Source organism: Galeopterus variegatus, unplaced genomic scaffold, assembly GCF_000696425.1.
Source record: "Galeopterus variegatus unplaced genomic scaffold, G_variegatus-3.0.2 Scaffold1160, whole genome shotgun sequence".
Lineage (NCBI taxonomy): Eukaryota > Metazoa > Chordata > Mammalia > Dermoptera > Cynocephalidae > Galeopterus > Galeopterus variegatus.
Window position 1 is genome coordinate 274014 of NW_007727271.1, and position 24989 is coordinate 299002.

The 24989-nt window shown below is 42.2% G+C and overlaps 1 protein-coding gene across 10 annotated transcripts in view; it reads left to right on the plus strand.

Annotated features, from left to right (window-relative positions):
* Positions 1-24989, plus strand: part of SORBS1 (sorbin and SH3 domain containing 1) — a 123711-nt gene that overhangs the window by 38814 nt on the left and 59908 nt on the right. For 7 of the 10 annotated variants that reach the window (XM_008575239.1, XM_008575246.1, XM_008575247.1 and 4 more), the window contains exons 1-6: positions 654-757; positions 3935-3998; positions 15254-15301; positions 15413-15542; positions 17708-17822; positions 23487-23570. In XM_008575239.1, coding sequence (XP_008573461.1) covers positions 731-757; positions 3935-3998; positions 15254-15301; positions 15413-15542; positions 17708-17822; positions 23487-23570 — 468 coding nt within the window. In that variant the 5' untranslated portion in view covers positions 654-730. Of the gene's footprint in view, positions 1-584; positions 758-3934; positions 3999-5828; positions 5904-6223; positions 6287-15253; positions 15302-15412; positions 15543-17707; positions 17823-23486; positions 23571-24989 lie in introns of those variants that run through there. The other 3 variants (XM_008575241.1, XM_008575243.1, XM_008575249.1) reach the window with 2 other exon arrangements.

Sequence of the window (24989 nt, forward strand, 5' to 3'; positions counted from 1 at the left end):
TTTCTGAGTGCTTTGGCATAAGTTATCTTGATAAGTTCATTCATGGCATTGCTGGCAGCTTGCCAATGGAAATGTTATCTCCATTTTTGGATGAGAAAACTGGGGCACAGAAAAGTGACTTCACAAAATGAAAACAAGAACTTTCAAGTAATGTTTAGCTACTTCCTGTGGTTCTACCTGCTCCCTTAATTTCTAGAACAGTCAGAACAACTTGGAGAACAGTGTGCATGCCACTACAAAGCACTTAGCTCACTGCTGGCAAACTCTTTTTTTAAAGGACGAGATAATACATATTTTAGGCTTTGCTGTACAGTTTCTGTTACAGCTACTCAGCTCAGCTGTGGCAGTGCAAAAGCATCCATAAGTAATACGTAAATGAATCGGCATGGTTGTGTTCCAATAAAACTTTACTTACAAAAACAGGTGGCTGACCCACGGGTGGTAGTTTGTTGACCCCTGCTCTAAATGTAGCTAGTTCCAATTGAGAATCAGCAAACACACTTTCCCCTAGCTGGACTGTTTAGGAGTTTTTTGCTTTGGAGCTACCAGAAGAGCTTCAGCTAACAATTGCTTTTTATTTCCAGATCCTGCCACAGAAAGAAGAGTGGGAGAACAGGACTCGGCACCAACCCAGGAAAAACACACCTCACCTGGCAGGGCTACTGAAAAAAAAGCAAAAGATGACAGCAGGCGGGTGGTTAAGAGCACTCAGGATCTAAGAGATGTTTCCATGGATGAAGTGGGCATCCCACTCCGGGTACGAATACTGACCTAGAAGTCCTTCTTAGGCTTCCTCTTAAGCGTGATGAGTGTACACTCCAGAGTGCACATAAACCACATCTATCGGTTGCAGAGGACTCGTGGGGAGGGTCCTCACACCCTGATTCTCCAAGCCCTTTGAGTGCCAGAGCCCCAGGAGCTGTGCTCCAGGCTTCTGGTATAGCAGCTTTACCCAAAGCGGGTGTTGAGTGTTAATAAGTCTCATGAGCAAGGAGTTTCATGGTCAAATGAATATGAAGAAAAGCTGGGTGGAACCAAGTCAGAGACTTTTCTGCAGTAGAACTGAGAGGCTTTGGGCATGTGAGTGTTCAAGGGGAGGGTGTTATGGGCAGTCTTCTTTTATTGTTCTGTGGAACATGCTCAGGAATTCTTGGCCTAGGGCTAGAGAACCCTGGGGAGAATGTGAGGCTCAGGGTCCTTGTTTGCCAGTTCAGGAAGAAGATCCCCCCTGGATGGAGATACTCCATCATCGAGAGTGATTAGGAAACTCTAAGAGCACCACAGATGGATTCAGCCAACTAAGGCCTCTGGGACAGAGAGGGTCTTATGGCAGCCCTGCCCCAGTTTTGCCCCACTATACGGGCATGCCAGTCTGTAGAGCCTAAGGAATTCCAGGGAGGCCCAACTTTTGAAACTGGATTTGGGTGAATTCCATTCCTCTCCATGTGTTGTCCACCAGACCATTGGCCACAGTATATTCTTCTGTGATTTCCATTTAGCAAATGAAATGTTCTTGTCCTTTCAGAGGAGGCTCATAGAAGCACAAGTGGGCAAAGCCTCAGAAGAACTCTTCTCTGGTCCTATGTAATAATATAGAAAAAAAACTACTACTAAGAGTAATCGTGGCTACCATTTGCCTACATACGTTACCTCATTTAAAACATCACTCACCTGAGAGTGGTGGATTCTAATATCATTCCCATTTTATAGATGAGAAAACAGGGACTCAGAGGAAACACAAGTGGGCAAAGCCTCAGAAGAACTCTTCTCTGGTCCTATGTAATAATATAGAAAAAAAACTACTACTAAGAGTAATCGTGGCTATCATTTGCCTACATACGTTACCTCATTTAAAACATCACTCTCCTGAGAGAGTGGTGGATTCTAATATCATTCCCATTTTATAGATGAGAAAACAGGGACTCAGAGGAACTAGGTTACTTGCTATGATTGCACAACTTGTGGGTGACTGAACGGTCTGTCCAACTCCCAAACCCACACCCCTAACCATTGTGCTAGGTGGCCTGCCCCCTCAGCTTCTCACCAGCTCTATGACCTCCGGCAGTTCACTTTGACTTTCTGCATCTCAGCTCCTCATATGTAAAGTGGGAGTGAAAAGGTCTGATCTAACCACCTATCTGTCACCTTCCTTGTATTAAAAGAAAGAAGCCCAGCTTCGTGGTTAGGATGAGAATTCTGGCATTGGACGCTATAATGGGTTACATTTTAATGTGTGCGTTCTAAACCTGGCCCTGTGCAAGGTGACTTAGATATAACCTGGAAGGGTGGGGGCACGGCATGATAAACAAGTTTTCTTTGTGTGTTATGTTTCTATGAGGCTTTACTTCAGTTTAGCATAGTCTGTGTCTATATAGGGGGGAAAATTCTCTCTAAAAATGAAATTTAGAAAAATTAAGAATAGACACATTCCGGGCCGAGCCTGTGGCACACTCGGGAGAGTGTGGCGCTGGGAGCGCAGCAGCGCTCCCGCCNCTTCTGTGATTTCCATTTAGCAAATGAAATGTTCTTGTCCTTTCAGAGGAGGCTCATAGAAACACAAGTGGGCAAAGCCTCAGAAGAACTCTTCTCTGGTCCTATGTAATAATATAGAAAAAAAACTACTACTAAGAGTAATCGTGGCTATCATTTGCCTACATACGTTACCTCATTTAAAACATCACTCTCCTGTGAGAGTGGTGGATTCTAATATCATTCCCATTTTATAGATGAGAAAACAGGGACTCAGAGGAACTAGGTTACTTGCTATGATTGCACAACTTGTGGGTGACTGAACGGTCTGTCCAACTCCCAAACCCACACCCCTAACCATTGTGCTAGGTGGCCTGCCCCCTCAGCTTCTCACCAGCTCTATGACCTCCGGCAGTTCACTTTGACTTTCTGCATCTCAGCTCCTCATATGTAAAGTGGGAGTGAAAAGGTCTGATCTAACCACCTATCTGTCACCTTCCTTGTATTAAAAGAAAGAAGCCCAGCTTCGTGGTTAGGATGAGAATTCTGGCATTGGACGCTATAATGGGTTACATTTTAATGTGTGCATTCTAAACCTGGCCCTGTGCAAGGTGACTTAGATATAACCTGGAAGGGTGGGGGCACGGCATGATAAACAAGTTTTCTTTGTGTGTTATGTTTCTATGAGGCTTTACTTCAGTTTAGCATAGTGTGTGTCTATATAGGGGGGAAAATTCTCTCTAAAAATGAAATTTAGAAAAATTAAGAATAGACACATTCCGGGCCGAGCCTGTGGCGCACTCGGGGATGGCCGGTGCACTCACTGGCTGAGCGCGGTGTAGCCGGTCTCAAAAAGGGCAAAAAAAAAAAAAAGAATAGACACATTTCAAGTGATCCTTGTCTACTGTTTTCAAAATCTGCATTCTTTTTTTTTTTTTTTTCCTTTTTGTCTTTTTTCGTGACCCGCAATGGATCACAACCCTCAGTGTCGTGCCCATACCGGACCAGGACCGGCAACGGGATCGCAACCCTCGGTGTTGCGCCCGCACCTCGCTCAGCCAGTGAGTGGCCGGTCTGTATGTGGGATCCGAACCCTCGGCGGGAGCGCCACCGGGCTGGCCCTCAAAATCTGCATTCTTTTGGCCAAATGTCACTCTGCAGACTTGTCAGCCAGTGAGCGGCCGGTCTGTATGTGGGATCCGAACCCTCGGCGGGAGCACCACCGGGCTGGCCCTCAAAATCTGCATTCTTTTGGCCAAATGTCACTCTGCAGACTTGCATCTGAATCTCTTGTTTTATTGGTTCTTTCTCAAAAGTTTTGTCTTTTTAAAAATTATATAAATGTGGCTGAGTTTTGACTTCAGATGTCGTCACTTTCCTTTTTGATTTCAATTTTGTAATCTTAGAAGTTCTGAAATGTGCCAAGATTTCCATTTTACTTTACTCTGCCTTTGTTTTTCTCCAGAACACCGAGAGATCAAAAGACTGGTACAAGACCATGTTTAAACAGATCCATAAACTAAACAGAGGTACTGGTTTTTGTCTGTAGAAACTGTGCTGTGTGTCCTTATATTGAATGTGTGGTGAGGGCCTGAACTCATGTCGCTGGGATGCAGGATGGTTGGCTCCTGCAGTACCTCATGAGGTGTTGGTCTGCCTGAGCCCAGCCAGGTGCCTTCAGAGCACAGGAAGGAGGCAGCACTGATGCACCTGCCTCAAGCCCTCCCTCCCAGATGTTGTGGAATGCAGCAGGCTGAGCCTTGCCCACTGCCTGTGCTCCAGTATCCATCTGCCTAGGATGTGAGCAGTTCCAGCTGCCACCTGCTTCTAGCTTTAGGGACATCTCCCTGTGTCAGCCCATGACTGCTTTGTGGGCAGAGCAAGTTGAGAAAGCACTGAAGTAGGAATTTTTAAAATCTGTGTTCTCACCTAGATTCAGTCCCCCAAGCATTCATGTGACCTTGGGCCAGTCATGTACCTCTCTGTGTTTGTCCTCCTATCCTTCCTCCAAGGCATGTCCCAGGGTCTAAATGAGAACACACTTGGCCTTTCGAAGTAGAATGCATGGTGCACCTCTAAGGCTGTGTTAATATGAAAAATTGTCTTCCCCAGCTGGGAGCCAGCCCTTGGCAGGTAGCCCTGAGAGTCAGTCAAGAGCTGACGCACCAGAGCTCGCTCAGGCCACAAAAGAAGTGCTTTCAAATCAGAGGCCCGCTGCGCTGTCAGCAGGTGACCCAGCCCTGGGAGAATTCCAGGCCAGTGCTCGGGCACATCATGACCCTGCCAGCTCTCATCGCCACCTATACCACCAGTCAACTGAGAGGCAGGGATATAGCTGCACTGTGGGAAGGGTCCTGCTCCTCCTGTGGGCAGAGCATTCTGTCCTTCCCTGTGCCCAAATCCAGTCTGGCCGCCTGGCATGGATGACACATAAAGGCAAAGAAAAAGTGTTATGGTCAGTGTCCTCACCTAAGCCACAGATACCCAATCTCTGCGTAGCTGCAGATGCTGACTGGCATCACTGTTAATTAGCTCCTGCTGGGTTCAGGATGAACCTGGGTGTGCCCCTCTTCTAACTGTTTCTAAATATTGAGGTGCTCAGTGTTTAGCATTTCCCAGTCAAGAGTAAATCTGCTGTGCATAGGTGGATGAGCTTAGTGATGGTGGTGATGCTAAATGCTAGATCACTGATGAATGGGGTCAGTTCTACTGGTCACTTCATAAAGCTGCTGTCCACTTCCTGGAGCAGTCTGTGACTCTTATCACCTTCAGACCCAGCTTTGAAAGCCTAAAATGCAGAGACACAGGTGCTTGCATATGTGCAAAATAATATAATTCTGCCCCACAGGCAGCATTGGTCTTCTTATGTTATACTTACTAAACTCAACCTAAATTATAGGTTGTAAACAAAACTGCCAGCCCTAATGGTAGGCAGAGGTATTTGAAAAATTAAGAATCTTCTTATTTGTCTTTCTAATGTTCACAACACAAGCTTTGAATAAAAAAAATGGGGGGGGAGTGTTTTCATTGCATACTATTTATTATCGTACTTAATATTTTTTGCCTAGAAACAGTGAAAACTTGAAGCTTTGTGCTAAATGCTTCTTGCCCATTGGAGCCTGTTTATATGTAATTCTTTGTCCAACAAGAGTAATGATATTGTCTCTTTCGATGTGTCTTTGTAATTCAGACAAAAGGACTGGATTTTTAATAGCAGTTTGAATTTTTCTCATATCGCTAGTGAAGCTTAGTATGTTCCAGAACTCAAGGAGCCTGAATTGTATGTGGATTCCTACTTGTTCATTCTCTCCCTTTGTATCTTCCTCTATTCTCTCTCCCAAATCTGCTCCTCTGCCTAGACACTCCTGAAGAAAACCCTTATTTCCCTACGTACAAATTCCCTGAACTACCTGAAATCCAGCAAAATTCTGAAGGTACCATAAATTTAGACAGTATATCTGTTGTCCTAGCCTTGAATTAATTTCTTATAGTTTAATTATAGGCATAAGATTTGGCTTTTAGATTTTATTTTCATAGTTATTTTTGGTTGGTGAAAATCTTATTTCATATGCATGATGTGCTGTATTAAAATAACTAAGTCCTTTCTAATTCATTAACCTATTTTTAAGTGTGATGCCCGTGTGCTTTAATTACACTAAAATAGGTAATCTGTCATTTGAGTCAATTGGGGATTTGTCAGTTCCTCCACTCCATGGTGGTTAGTTTCAAAATCCACTGCTTTTCTCTGCTACAGAGGACAATCCTTACACTCCTACCTACCAGTTTCCTGCATCTACTCCTAGTCCTAAATCTGAAGGTAATTAATGGAAAATCATGTGCCTCTCTTTGTACTGCTGCTGTTACTTTCTTTTCACTTTGGGTTTTTTTCTGGTGGCTAAGGGCTATCTCCCAATCATTTGCTTCCCTCTAACCTTGTGTTTTGTGGTGGTGTTTCATTCCTCGCTGACTGTATAACCAGAGTCTATCCAGATGGTATTTTAATCCTGTTCCCTTAGGGTTTACATGATTAATGGAGCAGCCCACATAGCTTAGTTATAATGCTCTGAACATTGGGGGCTTTGGGAAAAGCTGCCCCTACCCAACTACCCAGGACTTTGTGTCCAGGGTGGTCACCTGGTGTTGGTGGCTGAGCAGTGACTCAGGGAAGCTGAGTCATTATGGCAGGGCAGGAGGTTGACCTGCCAGCTGTCAACATTGGGAAAATTTCCAGATTCCTGTACATGCAGCTAACTTGTTACGGGGCCCCTCTTGTTATGGGCCCTCAGGGTATCTCTCTTTGGTAGGGAATTCCTGAAGAGATATCCAATTATAAGATTCAGTCATGGGGGGAGATGATATCTTTTGAAAATAAGAGTTTTGGTCAAGCTGGAAAGCATTTCATGAAAGAGCTGGATAAGAATTTCCACCTGCTGGGTAGGATGTATCAAAGAAGCTTCTAAAAGTGAGTTAAGGGCAACATCTTGAGAATTGTCCTTGTAGCAGGGATTGTCTGATCTTTGGATGAGAGGCCCAGAAAAAGGGGAGTGGATGGGGGTATGGAGGAGGAAATTTTGTTAAATGCTGTTCTAGCATGAGATATTGAATGCTCTGAACTTCATTCACACCAGTAGTTTTGAGTATTTGCTGTGTGACATTCACTGTCTGTGGAACTGAGGATAATGCCATGAAAGAGACATATTCCCTGTCCTCAGAAGTTCATATCGGGCAGGGAGTTAGACAAGACCGCTTCAGCACACCGTGTCCAGTGTGCGTTTAGTTGCCAGAGCATGTGTCCAGAAGGCCACAGAAAACCTTGTTAGCACACAATAGGTCCTCACTAATAGCTGGAGAACGTCAGTGAGTGAAGGCTTTGGACCGTGGAACCAGAGTTCTTTTTTAGGGATGAAGCTCAGTGCCAGGATCTCAGTGCTCCTCTGCTCTGATCAGCTCAGCAAACCATCCCATACAGCCCTTCCCTTCATTGACATTGTAATGTCATTCATCAAACTCTTACTGATCACTTATCCTGTATGAGATGACACACTGGTATGTGTTAACTACAGTGTTAAGTGAAATACCATAGTCCACTTCTGGTCTCTCATATGTCCTAGTCAGTGGCTTCCAACAATTTCATGCCTGGGCCTATTTTGTATGAAAAAGAAATGTCTACCAAACAAACCTAGACTAGTACAAAACTAAAAGTGGGTGATTTATTTTTGATCAGTGACCTCCTTACTGCCAACAGGAGTTTCTTTGGTATAGGTAACCTAGTCTTTCTGTCTTAAGAGTACAAAAGCATTGCTGAAGAAACAACTGATGGAGCTGGGTGAGGGAGAGTTTTTTCAGGGTAATTTTGACTAAATGCTCTTTTTGATTTGTGCTTTATTTTTGGACTCATGAACCCAACCCATATCTAGGGTTAAGATAGAGTTCCCTTCTAGGATAAGGTGGCAAGGGCATAGCATGCTGAAGGCACATGCAGAGGAAGGCCTGCTTGGAGAAGTCCTGTGGAGGGGGAACAGTGGCTCCCTTGGGACTAGAGGATTGCCTAGGCCTGTCACTGGTAGCTTGGCTGTTGTTCTGAAGACAGGGTTACACAGCCTCACACCCAGAGCTCGTGTGTCTCCAGCCTCCACACCTAGCAACCCTGGCTTGTGATAACATCTCCTTTTTGGTGCACATCAAGTCCAGTACAAGAGGGAATTGGGGTTATTTTGCCTAGAGGTATAAACAGGGATGACGTGATAACTTGTCATGTATAATTTAGAAGCAGACTCTGTTTTTTATTATCAGAAACCAAAAATGAAGAAATAGCCTTAAAAAATAAAAAGGAAAAAATTAGGTTAGACATAAAAAATTCATAATAGCAAAGATGATTAGACTTTAACACAAGTTTCTAAGAAGTTTTCTTCCCTGGAGATCTTTTTAAAATAGGGTAGATTCCATCTCACGCACCCACCCCTGCCTAGTTGACATATCCAGGCACAGATGACTGATGTATTCACTTAGATCAAGCCTTTTTACAAAGGAGGGAAATGTTCGAGCTAGATCATTTTAAAGATTTTTCTTTCGTTTTTTTTTTTGTTTGTTTTTTTCCTTTTTTATGTCTTCAGAGATTCTCTGTTTTACAAAGGAGGGAAATGTTCGAGCTAGATCATTTTAAAGATTTTTCTTTCGTTTTTTTTTGTTTGTTTGTTTTTTTCCTTTTTTATGTCTTCAGAGATTCTCTGGTTTTCTGGATATGTGGTTTGTGGTTTTGATATTGTCTGTGAGCTACAACAGTCCCTCATTAGCCCTGTCCGTGGTGCTGCTCCAGCCTGTGCTCCCTGGAGGTGGTCCTGAGCTCTATGCAAATCCTTCTTAATGTAGGAGAGGTTTATGCCTTTCAAAGAAAGTCGTTAAGGAAAGATTAGTACCTAATGGAGGCTCTATCCATAGATTTTAATGTGTATTAATAAATAGCTTTACTGAGAAATGTGAGCCATCATTCCAGAGTTTATCTCCTGGGGAGAAGGTGGTTGTTGCTGCTGTTATTTTTGTTTTGTTTTAATTCAGAATTTGGAACTACAGTTATTTGTAATAAATCTGTCAAAGCCTAGCCTAAGGGCTGCTGCCTCTGTCTAAATTCTAGTGGGTTTTTTTTGTCTTTTTTTTTTTGTCTTTTTCTGTGTCCGGCAACGGATCGCAACCCTCAGTGTTGCCCCCGTACCGGACCGGGGACCGGCAACGGGATCACAACCCTCGGTGTTGCTCCCGTGTCTCGCTCAGCCAGTGAGCGGGAACCGGTCTGTATGTGGGATCTGAACCCTTGGGCGGGAGCGCCGCCGCGCTTCCCAAGCGGCGCACTATCCATTGCGCCACCGGGCCGGCCCTAAATTCTAGTTTTTATATAGTGTAAAAAAAGACATTTCTAAATATCTCAAAGCTGATTCTCCTAAATAGTAAGGGACTATATGAAAGTTTGTTTATGCTGGCTCAGCAACCTTCTTTTTTCTCAGCTACAGTGAAAAAGTAGACTTCTGGCCAGACTTTTAGAGGATAAATAGAATTATCATGTCTTAATCAATGAGGTTTAAAATGTACTTAAAACAAACACCTCTGTAAATTCCAACAAAGAGCAGTCAGTTCTAATCATTTTATAATTTTATAAAAAATAATTTTATAATCTTTGAGAGTGCTCTATGTGGAATGGGAGAGATGTTACATATCATTATACTTTGTTTCATGAAGCAGGGGGAGAGGGCAAGCTGTGGAGAAGCAGCTTCACAAATGCAGCCTCTTCCCTTCCCCACCTCCCACTTTAAGGAACAGCGGTGTGGTGGCCAGCACCTCAGCAGCTCATAGTCGTAATCCTATGAATAATATTACCACTACCACCATGATGACTAGGTGACTTATTTATTGAGCCCTTACCGTATACAAAGCTTTGTACTGAACACATCACTGTGACCTCATTTTCATCCTCCTAGCAATCCTATGAGGTAAGTCTTCATGTTGTCAGTGGAAAGTATGAGGCTCACAGAGGCTAAGTAATACATGCAAGATCACACAGTAAGTGGCAGAGCCAGGATTCAAACCCAGGTCTCCGGGCACCACCCCAAACGTGTGTTTACTGACTCTGCGACACTGCTCTGCTGATTCCTCTCCCTCTCCTGAGACATTCTGTGTTCTTGGTTATCCCCTTCTTGCCAAGGGCTCTCTGACGCCTGTTCCAGAAATCCGTGCTCCCCTTGGGTCAGTCTTGCCTCAGTCTGCTGAGCCGGCCTCTCCCAGGATGGTGTCTGGGAATTTGTAGTTAGGAAAGTTCCCCAAGTGATTGTGCCTCACGGCCACGATTGAGAACCACTGGAATGAAGGAATACCACTCTTCCCCAGCCTCCAAAAGGGGTGAAGTTTCCTGTCCAGATGCGATGTTAGGCACTTGGATATAGAATTCGAGTGGGGAATACAGGTTCAAGAGAGCCAGCCTTTCCACTCTGGACATCCCCAAATGATGCTGACTCACCTGGCATGTTTGATGTCAAGAAAACGGAAGATATTTTCAAGTGTGCCTCAGCATCTGCAGCAAAACTAAGTAACTGGTATGTGTTACTTTGTGATCTGTGCCCTGTGAGGACCCACTGGGCTGGGTCAGGATGAAGGGCTATCACCCGAGGTGAAGTACCAGAGACCAGCTTTCCCCTGTGCTTTTGGATGCCTTTTCTACCACTCCAGGCCAGTGGTGGCTCTGCCAGCTCACAGTGATGTGACTCAAGACAGCAGTTCTGGCCATCCCCAGGTCATGGTGCCATCATGGTATGGCTCATTGCACTTTTTCCTCATTCCCATAGGAGAGTACTCTAAGGCCAGCATTTAAGGAGGCTGATTTTTTTCAGGCACATCTGTATTTGAGTTAAAATAATCCTCTACTGACCTTGCAGGATTTCTAAGAATAGCCTTATTTTGCTTGTCTTCAAGTAAATAGTTCTATTGTGAAGGTGCTTGGCCAGGATCTGTGCCTCCTGCCCCAAACCGCGGCTAGCACTGCCCAGAGGAGGGGCCGAGCCGCTGGCGGAGCCACCTCTGCTCTCCTAAGGAGAACTGCCCAGGCAGTCTATCAGTGGCCTGTGGGATCATTAAGAAACGGCAGCGGTTACTCCCTTCCCACCTTCGAGGCCCTGGAGTCCGATAGGAGGTGAGGACTTTGAGTCTTTTCCCAGCCCTCTAGTCCTCACAAACATTCTCCTTTAACTTCTTTCCTGCTCCACCTCATTCTCTTTTTCAGAATTCTAGTTTTTTGGGGTTTTTTTTTCCCCCTGAATATGTCTTCTACAGCTACTCTATGCACTATCCTGTTTTTTGTTTTTTTTTTTCATCCCGTAAAACTGGATTGCCTTTAACCAAAACATAACCACCTTCGTGACTTCCCCCAGGCTCCCTGGATCTCCCGACTTTCCTGCTCTGCTTATTCTTCCTCTCCCATCCCACCCAGACTCTGTACCCAATTCTACATGTCTCCTTTTCTCTGACTGTTTTTGTCTGGGGTGTGTGTCTGTCTGTCTCTTGTTACCCTTTTATGCTTTCTCTTCCTAAGTGTGTCGGGTAAAGCCGGAGAAGGAACTATGTTGAGCAATGGAAGAAGATTGTGTTAAAAATGAGCTATTAATATTAGAAAAATAATCTTAAGTTTAAAAGCCTAAGAAATGCATACAGTTGAAATTTAATTGATAGAGGCAAATGGTTATGCAATGCTGATTTTTGCCCACCATCTCATTTTGGTCAATTATATACAGTCTTTATAGAACAACAATTTTCAACTAGTCCTTTCTCCGTTTGTCCTTAAGATTTTTATAAATTCTAAAAACAAACAGAAAAACCAACCCAGAAAAAAAGTCATTTAGAACCTCGTTAAAAGTCACTGTGATTCAGAAGTTTTAGGAGAGCAGCTATCCCAAAATTGAGCTACCAAGGACAGATTGCTAAAGCCCAGTAGAGAACCAGTGTGTGAGCATCAGAGCCCAACAGGGGCCTTCAGGGACCAGACGTGAGTTGTTCACCCTGTGTAAATACTGCTCAGTGTTAGAGCTTCCTGGAGATCACTGGCTTGGGAAGTTCTGAGTGTTGCTGCCAAGGCTCGATGTCTGCTGCTTGGTGCTCTGAGGGGCACAATCAGCATGTGGCTCGATCACGAGCAGGAATCACAAGGTGGTGTTTTAAGGATGCTTGGAGAAATAGTGAAGGTAGGGTTTCAGATGCTAGCTCATAGACGACCTGAGAAATGTTTCATTTAATGTGTCTAAACTGGTTAAAAACACACACAGACACACACCTATTCCACCTGGCTAGCTCTAGCATATAGAATAAAGAGGGTGCTCCATACTCCCAGTTTGCCCATTCCTTGGTATTTCTAACTGCATACCCATTTTACCCAGTGTGGACTTAGATTACCGTGAGAAGGAAGCAAGATGCGGAAAGTGAAAGATATAGCAGAAGTGACTCAGTGTTACCCATTGTCCCTGGAGACCAGCAGGAGGAAAACTAGAAGTGTGTTGGAGTAACCCAGAAAACTTGCTTAACCATCACCCAGGGTGGGTGATATGTAAAAATAGAGCAAAGGCTGTAAGGGCTGGAAATCGGCCTGGCCAGCAGTGCGGTGTGTAGCTTGAGTTTCAGGACAACACCTCTCTCTGCCTCTTCTGTAGTACAAATGGTAATGGACTAGCCACAGTCTTTTACCTTTCCCAGGGTCAGGCAGATGAAGCTGGAGGAAAGCTAGAACAAAACAGCATCCCTGTCACAGGGTTAAGAGGTGACATAAGGAAGTGGAGTCAGAGAGACCTTGAATCCATTCCTACCTTGTCTCTTTCTCACCGTGCAGCTTTGGGCAAGTTTTCTTAACCTCCTTGGGCCTTATTTTCTTTGTGTGTAAAATGAGATATTTACTTCTTCCTGGAGTTTTTTTAAGTGAGATGATATTAGTAAATTGTCAGCTATTATTAGGCATTTAACAATGGGATCTATTATTATTTTTATTCATAAGCTGAGATAAAATTTTCTTCTATTAGATTTGCAACAGGCTTCAGAAATTAAAATGATGAATTATGTATGCCGTGGAACTTGTCCTAATTGCTAAAGTTGTTCAGGTGAATCCATAGGACTTTAGTTTGCTCTCTTATGAGTCTATGAACTGAAATTCAGTGTCGGATCCTGCTGACACTATGAGAAATGAAAGGCTTTTAACAGAGATGCCCCTGTCCTGTTTTAGTCTTGGGTGGGCAGGTGAAATTTCTTTTTCTAACTACACCAAATAAGAAAGTAGCTTTAAATGCATTCAGTTATTCAGACTTCTCTGTTGCCTTCATCCCCCAGCTTTCCTACTTCTTCTACTTTCCAAAGTACATGAATTGTTATACTTCCCAAGCAGTGCTATTTTTTCCCCATCCTGCAGGAACTATTTCTCATTTTCTTCTCATAAGCCTTCTAGAATTCCACATTAGAAAGCTCTAGGAAAAAAGATTTTTTAAAGAAGAGGTCCTCTCTCCCCACAAAGCACACTCCAGAGTAATAGAAGAAGCGTCTGATTCACGATAATAGGGGAAGACTTGATCATACCTGTCTTAGTACTGGACAGATCATCTCGGCAGCAAACCAACAGAGGAACAGTTAATCTATCAGATGGAGAGAACAAATCTATGGTTATTAGAGGGGGAAACCAACAGAGGAACAGTTAATCTATCAGATGGAGAGAACAAATCTATGGTTATTAGAGGGGGGACGGGGAGGGAGAAAGGGAAAAAGGAAAGGGGGAAGAGAATTGGATAAGGGGTATAGAGAATAAATATATTTGTAACTATGAATATGTGAATAAAAAAATTAAAAAGTGAGAGGGATGTTAAAAAAAGAAACATTTTTTTAAAAAGAGCTGAGGTTTTAAAAAAAATCTTTGAATATTTAAATGCCATCTTTCTCCCCTCCCAAAAAACTTTGCTTCTCACCTTATGAAGCAGGTAATAGTTATAAGTTAATCTTTGCATCACCATCTGCTGATAGGCTGTAATCTCTCCGTTGTTCAGAGAAGTACAGGTTTTTGAGTTAAAATGCTAGGTTGGATTTTAAGCAGTGCATATACCAGTCTCTAACTAAGCTAATTTTTCATTTGGCACAGGCACCATTTTTTCTAATCAAATCCCTGCAGTCAGTGCTGATTTTTAGTTTTCTTCGATATTGTGGTATTTTGTCAGTACAATAATCAGAACTTCTATTTAAAAAAAAAGAAAATAGTAGGCAAGAAAAAGTTCTTCAGAACAGTATTTCAAAAAATATTTCTGGCTTCTGTTTTATTTCTCTCTCCTGCCGTATTTTCAGAAGTTAACATTTAAATAAGCTTACATACTCAATTTAGGATAGTGAAAGACTTGGCTGTGTTGGTAGGAGAACCTTAAACCCTGTGCAGTCTTGATATTAACTAATTCTTATCCTTAAAGATAAGATAAAGGGAGGGAGAGAGGGAAGGGAAAAGTTACCTTGGTACCTGATAGCTGTCCCTTGGACAGCCATCTCACACTACAGAAACTCGTGTGAGTTTGATCAGTTACAGACTTATTCTGAGTAGTACCTTTGCAGAGCAACCCGCATAGCTTTGTCAGCCATGGCTGTATGGTGTTCCAAGGAAAGAAATCTACCTGTGGAACCAGGTTGAGGTAGAATAAAAAATTATGAGCATTTTCTCAAACTTTTTCTTAGCTACCGAACCTCTTTGTTGATGATGATGTGTGTGGAAGCTTAACGTATAAAACAGAAGGTCCAAGCTGAGGTGGAGAGACAGAAACCATACCCTCTAGGCCTCTCCCTCCCTCCCATAGCAGCCCCAAGCCTCTGGGAAGAGTCCTCTCAGGACTCCATGGAATTCAGCAGACTAGACAAGACTCTGAGCTCGAGCAGCTCGGGATCTTCCGACTCAGCCAGACCCAGGACCCTCCATTCCAGCTTTGGCGGTGGGGATTCTCCTTAGGAGGATCTTTGGCTGTTCGTCCCCATGCATTTCTTTGGTGTCACGCAGCGGTCATCTGCTGGGTGTCTTAAATGTCCTGTCTGGGCGGCAGGTCTGGTTGGGTGGACTCTGAACCTTGCTCCTCTCAGATGTGGTCTGCTGTGGTGTAGCTTCCAGCGCTTGATTCCTCCTCTCTCCGCTGGGTTTCCTGGTGTGGCTGGATGCTGGAGCAGGACTGTGGAAGTGGGGAAACATGCACCTCTGTTCTCATACCTTAGTTGATTTCTCCTGATTACATTTTGTTTTGTTCAATAGATGATGATTCAGATCTGTGCTCTCCTCGATACTCCTTTTCTGAAGACAGTAAGTGACTTTGATCTTCCTGGTTGTGAGGGAGGAAGGGAAGATGGCAGATGAGGGAAGAATCTTCTGTTTTCAGTTTTCAAAGTCTTTGGTATGCACTTTCTTTTCCAGCAAAATCCCCCCTTTCTGTGCCTCGCTCAAAAAGTGAGATGAGCTACATCGATGGTGAGAAGGTAGTTAAGAGGTCGGCCACGCTACCCCTGCCGGCTCGCTCTTCCTCACTAAAGTCAAGCCCAGAAAGGTAAGCGCGCCCTCGTCCCATGTTGGTACCAGCCAGGGCCTTGTCAACGTTTATTGAGACCTAGGGGCATCCTTTCTTGGAGCATGGAATTTGAGTCCCTGCTCTATAACCTATTAGCTAGTGACTTATTCTTTCTGAGTCTCCACGTCGTCATCTGTAAAGTGGGGATAAAAATTGCACTACTCCTTGATAGGGACATTGCCAGCATAAAATGAGATGATGCACATAACATTCCTAGTAGTGCCTGCCTCATGGTATGGGCTTAATTAATGTTGACTATACTTACTGTGTTTTACATTTTCACAAGAGAAATTTAAACTGCAAGATTTGTCGCATATTTTCATATTCTGTGTGATACTGACTCTGTGTTCATATATTCATAGCAAAGAATATAATTTTACAATGAGGTCTCACTTTTTAACATCTGTTCATGCAACTTGTGTTATTGAGACATAGGCCCAGTTGGACTGATTCTAATGATGACTTTAGTCATCTCTTAATGCCTGTACCAAACAACCCAATTTTCTTTTATTCTAACCTCTAAAAATGCCCTATGGAGCATTTTTATTTTACCTTCTCATGCCATCTGGATAGGTGTTCTATGCAACTTCCAGCCCCAACTTCCACCACTTCTCAACACACAAAGGGCTCTAGCCAAACGAAATTGCAGTCATCCCTTGTTATTCGTAGATCATTGATTCCAGGACCTCCCATGGATACCAAAATCCACAGATGCTCAGGTCCCTCGTATAAAATGGCATATAGTATTTGCATATAACCTATGCATATCCTCCCGTATACTTTAAATCATCTCTAGATTATAATACCTTTTACAATGTAAATGCTATGTAGTTATTATACTATACTGTTTAGGGAATAATGAGAAGAAAAAGTCTGTACATGTTCAGTATAGACACAATTTTTCTTTTCAAATGTTTTCTCTCTGCGTTTGGTTGAATCCACGGATGAAGAACCTGCTTACAATGTAAATGCTATGTAGTTATTATACTATACTGTTTAGGGAATAATGAGAAGAAAAAGTCTGTACATGTTCAGTATAGACACAATTTTTCTTTTCAAATGTTTTCTCTCTGCGTTTGGTTGAATCCACGGATGAAGAACCTGCAGGTACAGAGGGTCCACTGTTTATTTTTCCCTTGGATACGTATCCAGTTTCACACCTCCATACCTTTTCCATCTTCACAGACAAATGAATGGCTGTCTTAAAAGCCCCACGTGTACTTAAGTAGCATCTACCTGAGGAATTTGAAAGGAAGGCTGGGTATACCCATAAATCCTTCACAGATATATTCATTAAGTGCCTACTAGGTTTATTCTATGCAGACTGAACCAGATGTTATGGAAGAATTAAGTATATATAAATCATTGTCCCTGCCTTCGAGAAGTTTACAGACTTGCATGGAAAACTAAATACAATCACAGTGCAAAGTGCAGTAATGAACGTGCATAAAAAATCTGCAAACAGTTTGCAAGGATTTATGTATCTTCTGAAACTCATCACTGGATGCCTGGTTAAGTATCTGTGCCAGAGGCTGAGATTCGTGGGTAGCAGGATGGGGTGTGGACTATGGAAGAATACAGTTATAATAACAGCTAACATTTATTGAATGGTCACTATGGGCCTTTTTGTCTGCTCAGCAGTTTTACGTGCACTGTCTGATTTAATCCTCACAACAGCCCTGGTTTTTCTGATGAGGAAACTGAGGTACCAAGAGGTAAAGTGCTTGGCTGTAAGATGACCTAGCTAGCAAGTGGTGTAGCAGGGATTTGAGCTGTAGTCAGCTGGCTCCGGGACCTGCATTCGCTCTCACTGTACTAGCATGAGTGGGAAGTACAGGAATGTTTGGGGAATAATAAGCTTTTCTGCTTCTTCCTCTCTCTCTGCTTCTCTTTCTCTTCTCTCCACTTCCTGGTACCTGGTTTTGAGCACAGGATACCTCAAGGCCTCTGTGAGGTGAACACAGAGATTTAACTCGTTGTTCTGAGAAGCAAATCAACACAACTAAATTGTTTGCCCTGATGCCAGTTTTATGCTTTGGGTATAAAAATTCCTTGATTAGACTACAGCCAACCAAAGTCAGACCATGTCAGAAGCTGATGCCAATTTTCATGAAAATAGCTCCAATAGGATTTTCTTTTTATAGAAACGACTGGGAGCCCCCAGATAAGAAAGTGGATACAAGAAAATACCGTGCAGAGCCTAAGAGCATTTACGAATATCAGCCGGGCAAGTCTTCCGTTCTGAGCAACGAAAAGATGGTAATGTGTATATTAAAATTCTTTTGTCTCACCCTACCCGTATTCTTTAACCCGGATGCACTGTGCAGTTGGATTACTTTCTTTCCCCCTTGAGATAGTCTTGCTTTGTTTAGAAGACAATGAAAAAATGAAATATTTTTACCCTTTTCATTTTTGCAGCTGTTCATAAAATAAGTCCTGAGAATCTGCTTTTAAAGAATCCTCTTATTGTGTCTGTGTTGCCCTTTTTGTGCATGGTTTTAACTAATTTTAATTTTTCTACTAACATAAAGATTGCCTTTGTTGCTGTCTCTTTTAAACATCTAACTGTTATTAGACTTACTAACTGGATTAAAGTCCAGTTTTTGTTTTTTTAAGTGACTCTTATTTGAACATGCATAAATTTTGTAGAAGTTACTAGTACATCATTAAAAGCTAAATGATTAATAGGATGTTCTGACTTGTGGGGAAGAAAAGCCCCAAGCTGTTAGAGTATGTCTTTTAGTTCTTCCTTTTTTGACAAGTCCAATGTTGAGGACTAATTTCATGTTCAGTCTGTTTTATGGTTCCCTGTACAAGTTCACATCTCCAAACAATTATGAGTGGGAAAATGGCCTGTGTGGGCATAGCAGACCACCCTGGAAAAGTGGCCTCTTCTGTGAAATGGGAAGAATTTTTACAAACTGATTAGTTTCGTATCTGCCAATCACACTTCCTTTTATTCACCCTTCATTAGAAAAAGCTGGTTCAGAATTCTGGTTGTGGTGAAAGGGATTCTCCAAAGCTCCATAAATGGTGCAGCCCTCCAGTGGTGACAGTGGGATGGAATTATCATGCTGGGATTGGTTTTTATTAACATGCTGTTACCACACCATGTACGGAATAAGTAGGCCTCTGAAATGTGGGTTCACATTATTTTCCCTCCGCCTCTTCTGTTCTACTGGATTTTAAGGAATAATTGATTTGACTTTTACTAAAATAAAACTGTGACATCTTTAAAAGCACAGAGGGATAAGTAATTTTAATTAGGAAAAAAGGTCAATAGTTCACAGAAATGCTTTTAGAGCTGTCATTCTTAAGCATTTACTGTGTACCACAGTTATTTTAAACAAAGTTCAGAGAGGAGCAGAGAATTTTGACTCTGGCTCCCGCCTTCATTGGAGGGTTAGAAGGTACCTTGTACACGGTATATGTGGAAGATACCCTTCCATCCAGGTGTTCCTGGAGAGAAATTCGTACCCTTTGATATATTCCTAACACTTCAATAATGAGCTTGGGACCCACCATAATTAATACATTTAAGTGATTTCAGGGACTCTGGAACCCACTGGGTATCTTGGCTTTGGCAATGTTACCGTTCGTAGATTGTCATGGCTCTTATTGAAGGCTTGCCCTTTTTCTTAATTTCTTCTTTGTTTTCACCTCCTTTCCTTGGTTCCGAGTAATTTAACCACTACTCAAAACTAGGAAAAATGCCAACATAGTTTTGTTTTTCTTATTCGCACCACAGTGGTTACAAGAATCTTTCATACCATAGTTCTTGGTATTATTTGTATTTATAAACCCTGAAAAGTATGACTCCATAGGGGCTTTCTTTGGGGAGTGCTTGTGACTATACACGTGGATTGCAAAGCACCGTCTGGGTGCTTCTACACAAGAAGCTCCTCTGTGTTATACTAAGCCTCAGGCCAATCCACTAATGGAACATAAACTCCAAAGGCGGGCCAGGGAGGAACACAACTGTCTAGTGGTTTGATTTAGCTTTATTCTTCCAAAGAGTTTTTAATTTTAGAGGGAAATTTCAGTCAAATCTTAATCTTTTGACAGTCTATCCTTTATAGTCGTTGAATTAGTCTTTTATGTTTGAATTTTTTTCTCTGTTATTTTTATCACATGAACAGAAAAGTTGGAATGTGATTTTCATTGTGTGAGTCTTTCCTTTTGGTGTCCAGTATCTGATTTGCCAGAATTCGAGCATCCTCTCCCCTCCCCAACCTGCCCACACACGTTTTTGCTGTTGTTTAGCTATGGGTAAGTATACTAAATAGGGACAGATGTAGAATCTAAGTTTGCTCTCAGATACGTACTACCTCATTTTGGAAAAAGCAAAAAACAAAAAAAACCCCATGTTTTGTTCTTCTATTTGAGGTACTTATGTCTGCTTAACTCTAGAATTTAAATTGTGACCTTGCAGGCATATCTACACGTTGTTAGCAGGAGGGGTTGAATGGTAGACTATAAAGTCTGGAGTTCATCTTGCCCTTAGAGTATACTCAAACATCCCAGACAGATGACACTGTACACCTTCTAAATCCCCTACAGAAGATTTACAGCCTTGGTGACCTGTTCACTTACTTGACAGACTCATGTGCAGGTCTGCTTACCTACTTGGCCTCCCCTCTTATCATAGCAGGAGTCCATTTTTTCTCTTGGCCTTGAAATTGGAGATTTATTGGTCAGTCCGTGCTTTGTCAGAAATGGCCCTTTTCAGGCCTTGTTTCTTTATACTTTCCTCTAAAATCCCTTGTAGAACTTCAGCTCAATTCAACAAATATATGTATGTAACAAATATGTATATAAAGTAACTTTTATGCTTCAAGCCCTGGATTAGATGTTGGGTGTTCCTGCTCCCATTAAGTGGATAGTGGGAAGGACAGACATCAAAACAGTAAAGACACAGTATATGAGGGTACTTCAAAAAGTTCATGGAAAGATATATATTATCTTTCAATTCTATTTTTCTGTAAGTTTTTTGAAGTATCCTCATATATTTGGAAATGTAAAACAAGGGGCTTTACCCAGCTTGGTGTCTTCTCAATTCACGATCATTCTGAGTTCCTTCCCTGGCTTTGTAAGTTAGTCACTTAGCCCTGCTTTAGCTTGTTATCATTTGCAAACTTAGTGAGTCTGCCCCCCCTCTCATGCAGAGTATGAGAAACGGAATATAGTGTAGTGTAGTGTAAGGAGCACTGGACTAGGAGTTGGAAGATCTGAGTTCTGGGTTCTGACTCGGCTTTATGTCTTGAGGCAAGTCATTTAACCTTTCTGAACCTCAGTGTTTTCATCTGTTAAAGAAATATCATCTGGCCCACCAACCTTACTGAAAACTGAGTGAGTCAGTTGTGATAATGTGTGTACAAGACTTATAAACATTGTTAAGTGCTGTGCAAATGAACATACCACATCCAGATGATTTATTTAATTGAAACGTGAAGCTGATCTCTGATTCCCATTCAAGCAGCAAAGCTGTCTTTGAGGAGAAGCTGGCATTTTCCTGGCGAGTCACCTCCTTCCAGGTTTTTATCAAGCTGGGAAAAGAATAGACCATGGTACCAAAGAACTTAGTCTGGCATTATGAAATTTGCTGTGCCTGCTGGGAGAGGGTTCCTGCTCTGCATCCAGAAGGACATTTTCTGTTGGTCTCTTCCATGATTGGATCTACAGCTGAGTTATACATAGCAAAGTCAAATGCAATTGTTACTGCTGTGTGGTGTCACCTTTTTACCCTTATCTCTGGGCAGCTCAAAGGACTGAGTCTGGCTGCTCTGGACCCAGTCGGTCTGACATACCTCCTGATGCTAGTCTTGGCACAGCATTAACCTTGGCAGTAAAACAATCTGTAGCCAACCTTCAGGAATAAAATGGATCAATTCTTTCAGGACTGTGAGTACCAAAACTTTCAGACAGCTTCCTGAAAGAGTTGGTACATTTTATTTACGGGGGCGGGGGGGGAGGCTAACCCATTCCCAGAGAGCAGTTTATAAATAGTGTTTGTAAAAATAATAAACATAAAATAGGTTTCATGAAACCTCATCACATTAGAATCTAGAATGTCCCAGTGACTATAAACTGTCACTCCTGAATAGTTTTATTCTCGTAGGTATTATGCCTCATTTCACTGAATAAATACAGAATCGATTTACTGTGGTGAGGCAAGCCTTCCCCTTCAAGATTTAAGCCCTGAGTCCCTAAAGACAATCAGAGGAGGTTTTATCTGTGTGCAAGAGGACGTACCTGGTGTTTCAGTAATATTTCCTTCTGAATTCAACTTGATTTAATTTCAGTTAAAGAAAGGTTCTTTAGGCCGGCCTGTGGCTAACTTGGGAGTGTGTGGTGCTAACACCAAGGCCACGGGTTCGGATCCCTATATAGGGGTGGCTGGTTAGCTCTCTTGGGAGAGCGTGGTGCTGACAACACCAAGTCAAGGGTTAAGATCCCCTTACTGGTCATCTTTTTTTTTTTTTTTAAAAAAAAGGTTCTCTTCCATAAAGCCATATCTTACTCTACCTGTAGTGAAAGTGGAAGTAATAGTAAAGATTTTTATAAGGCTCATAGAAGTAAAGATCACTATGAAGGTTTGCAGCCATTTCTACATGCTGCAAAAGGTCTGTTAACTGCATTGTTAAGAAAGGTACATCCAGGAAGAACACTTTATGAAGGAGTAGCAATGACGACCTGTATGTGGAACTGGGCAGCCCCCTTCCTCATGTATTGTAGCCCAGTAGTAGTGAAGTTTCTTGTGTGATGTTTTCATTCTCAGTAGAAAATGTGTACATTTTATATTTCAGATTATTGTAGAAAATCACCATATCTCTTTTTGTGTGTGTGTGATTATCAGCGTTTTTAAAAACATATACATATATGAATTTAATCTATGAACCTCAAATACTTTTGTCTGATGTGAACGTATTTAAAGTTTATTAAAGGGAAAACCTGATTTTGCTTTCCAGGCATTCATTTTTCAACTAATTATTTCCAGAAACACAGAGTAAGGTACCAGAACTTTATACATATTTGATTAAATATTAAATCCCATGGAATCAAATTATCAGTCTATGTGACACCTCTTAGAGTCATACGAAGTGAAAAATCTAACTTATTTTTGTAACATAACCCAGAAGTTTTTTCCCTGTTATCTATCTTGTCCAGCTTTTCCCCACTTTATTTTTTCCAGTTCTTTAACATTTATTTGTTACAACACAAAGTACATTGTCTGTATTCACCCCTGGATGGGTGCTTGTCAATTGTGTTTTTTTACTTGTGTCCTCTGTTTTTACTTATATCGTCTTTTACTTTACATGGTTTCTCACCTATTCATGTGCCATTAAAGATGCAGTATTAACCAATTGGCTTTTATAAAGTGTCAATATTTGCATTTATTTTGAAAAACTTAAGGCAGCCTTGCAAATACTAAAACTGTACTAGCCCATAGAAAGTCTTTGCTCTATTCAGCTGGCATAGGTGGCTAAATGTTTGGTATGCTCACCAGTTTACTTGCTCGTAACTAATAACTCTTTGAGAAGAGGAAATAAGGGCTTTCTTTTTCCTCACAATACTGACAGTTATTGAGGAATACTGTCATGCCCACATTCAGATTTGTTGTGAAGACCTGCAGTGTGGTGCAGAGTTCTCCATCTATGGCCCAGTTGCCATCTGCCTTAGGACTGAGAACGATTCACTCACTGCTCCCTGCCTCAGTTTCCCTGTTTTTGTAAACCTATCCTTTCCTTCCTGTTTGAACTCCCTGTTTTTGCTGATGTCATTTAAAAGGGATGATTGCTGCTGTTGAATGCAGTTGCTATATATATCTGGAAACCACTGCATCTCTACTGGCCTGTTCCTATGTAATCTTTGCATAATGTTATCCTTCTCTTTCTTCCATTTCCCTATCACCAACCCTTATAGAGTCGGGATATAAGCCCAGAAGAGATAGATTTAAAGAATGAACCTTGGTATAAATTCTTTTCGGAATTGGAGTTTGGGAAACCGGTAAGTTTAATAGCTTCAGTGGTTATACTCCTTTTTAAATAACGCTGTTGATGCACTGTTGCTGCTACAGAATCAGATCTATTTGTAAGGAATTCAGGAAGTGGGGAGCAGTCATGTTGGTTGTCAATGGTGGGATTGTCTCTTCTCACAACAAACCTGTAAGCTTTTCTTTGGTTTACTTCAAGAAAAGACAGCTCTGGAAGTATATCTTGCCAGAATATCCCAGAGAGGCATGACTAAATCATTGATTGTCTTAGGACTTCCCGCCACTTACAACAAATACTACATGCCTTATGGATGGCATTATTCAGTCATTGGCTCACTTCCTTGACCAAAGGCCTTATGGCATGCCGAGGTCAAGGAGAATGCATCATATACTGAGAAGACCAGCACTGTCACTGCTTTAAAGAGCACTTTTGTCTTTTTTCCGTGTCCGGCAACGGATCACAACCCTCAGTGTTGCCCCCGTACCGGACCGGGGACCGGCAACGGGATTGCAACCCTCGGTGCTGCTCCCGCGCCTCGCTCAGCCAGTGAGCGGGAACCGGTCTGTATGTGGGATCCGAACCCTCGGGCGGGAGCGCCGCTGCGCTTCCCAAGCGGCGCACTATCCAGTGCGCCACCGGGCCGGCCCTAAAGAGCATTTTTAAAAGCACATATACAAGGGAAATGCCAGAGCAGGCCCAAAAGGGTCATCCTTCTGTGCAGGTGTGACCCACAGATGCAACCCCATTATGGTAACTTATAGGGAATGATTTTTGTGTTAGAATATTTCACAAAATTTGAAATGGGAGTTAAGAATTCTAGCAAATTTTGTGTTCAGCTTAATGTTCTGCAGCTTCCCCATGGCATATCTGAGTTGGCTTTGGTACAAATTGAATTTTGGTACTTAAAGAAGGATTTTGTTAGCCCTGCACCCAAAGGAGAATCAAACGGAAGGGAGAATATAATTCATCCTTTCACTAGAGATGATTGGAAACTGACTTTAAACTATAGCTACTTTAAAGTCTTAATTATTACTGCTGCAGAAAGAATTTACAGGTGGGGGAGTTAAGTGTATAAAAACAAAACATTTTATTAGATGTTCATATGAGACTTTAAGCATTGAATCCAGCTTTTTAAATTACTGTGGTTTGGGAAGACAGTTTTATTTGCAGAGAGGAATTAACTTTATAGCTCAATAAAATGTTAAAATCCATGATGTATATTTTTTATTAAGACGAAGAGAAATTGCTGATTTTCCTGAGTGATTCTGAGCTTTGTTTGAAAGTTCAGGCATCTTCTGAGTTAGGAGCACCTAACTTGCAGACATCCTGCTTGAAGGAAGAGGTGATCCCTTCCTAGACCCTGTCTCCCAGTACAGGCAGAGCTGTCCTGGATGAGCACCGCCACCTAGTGGCCAGTGGAAGCATCTAACCC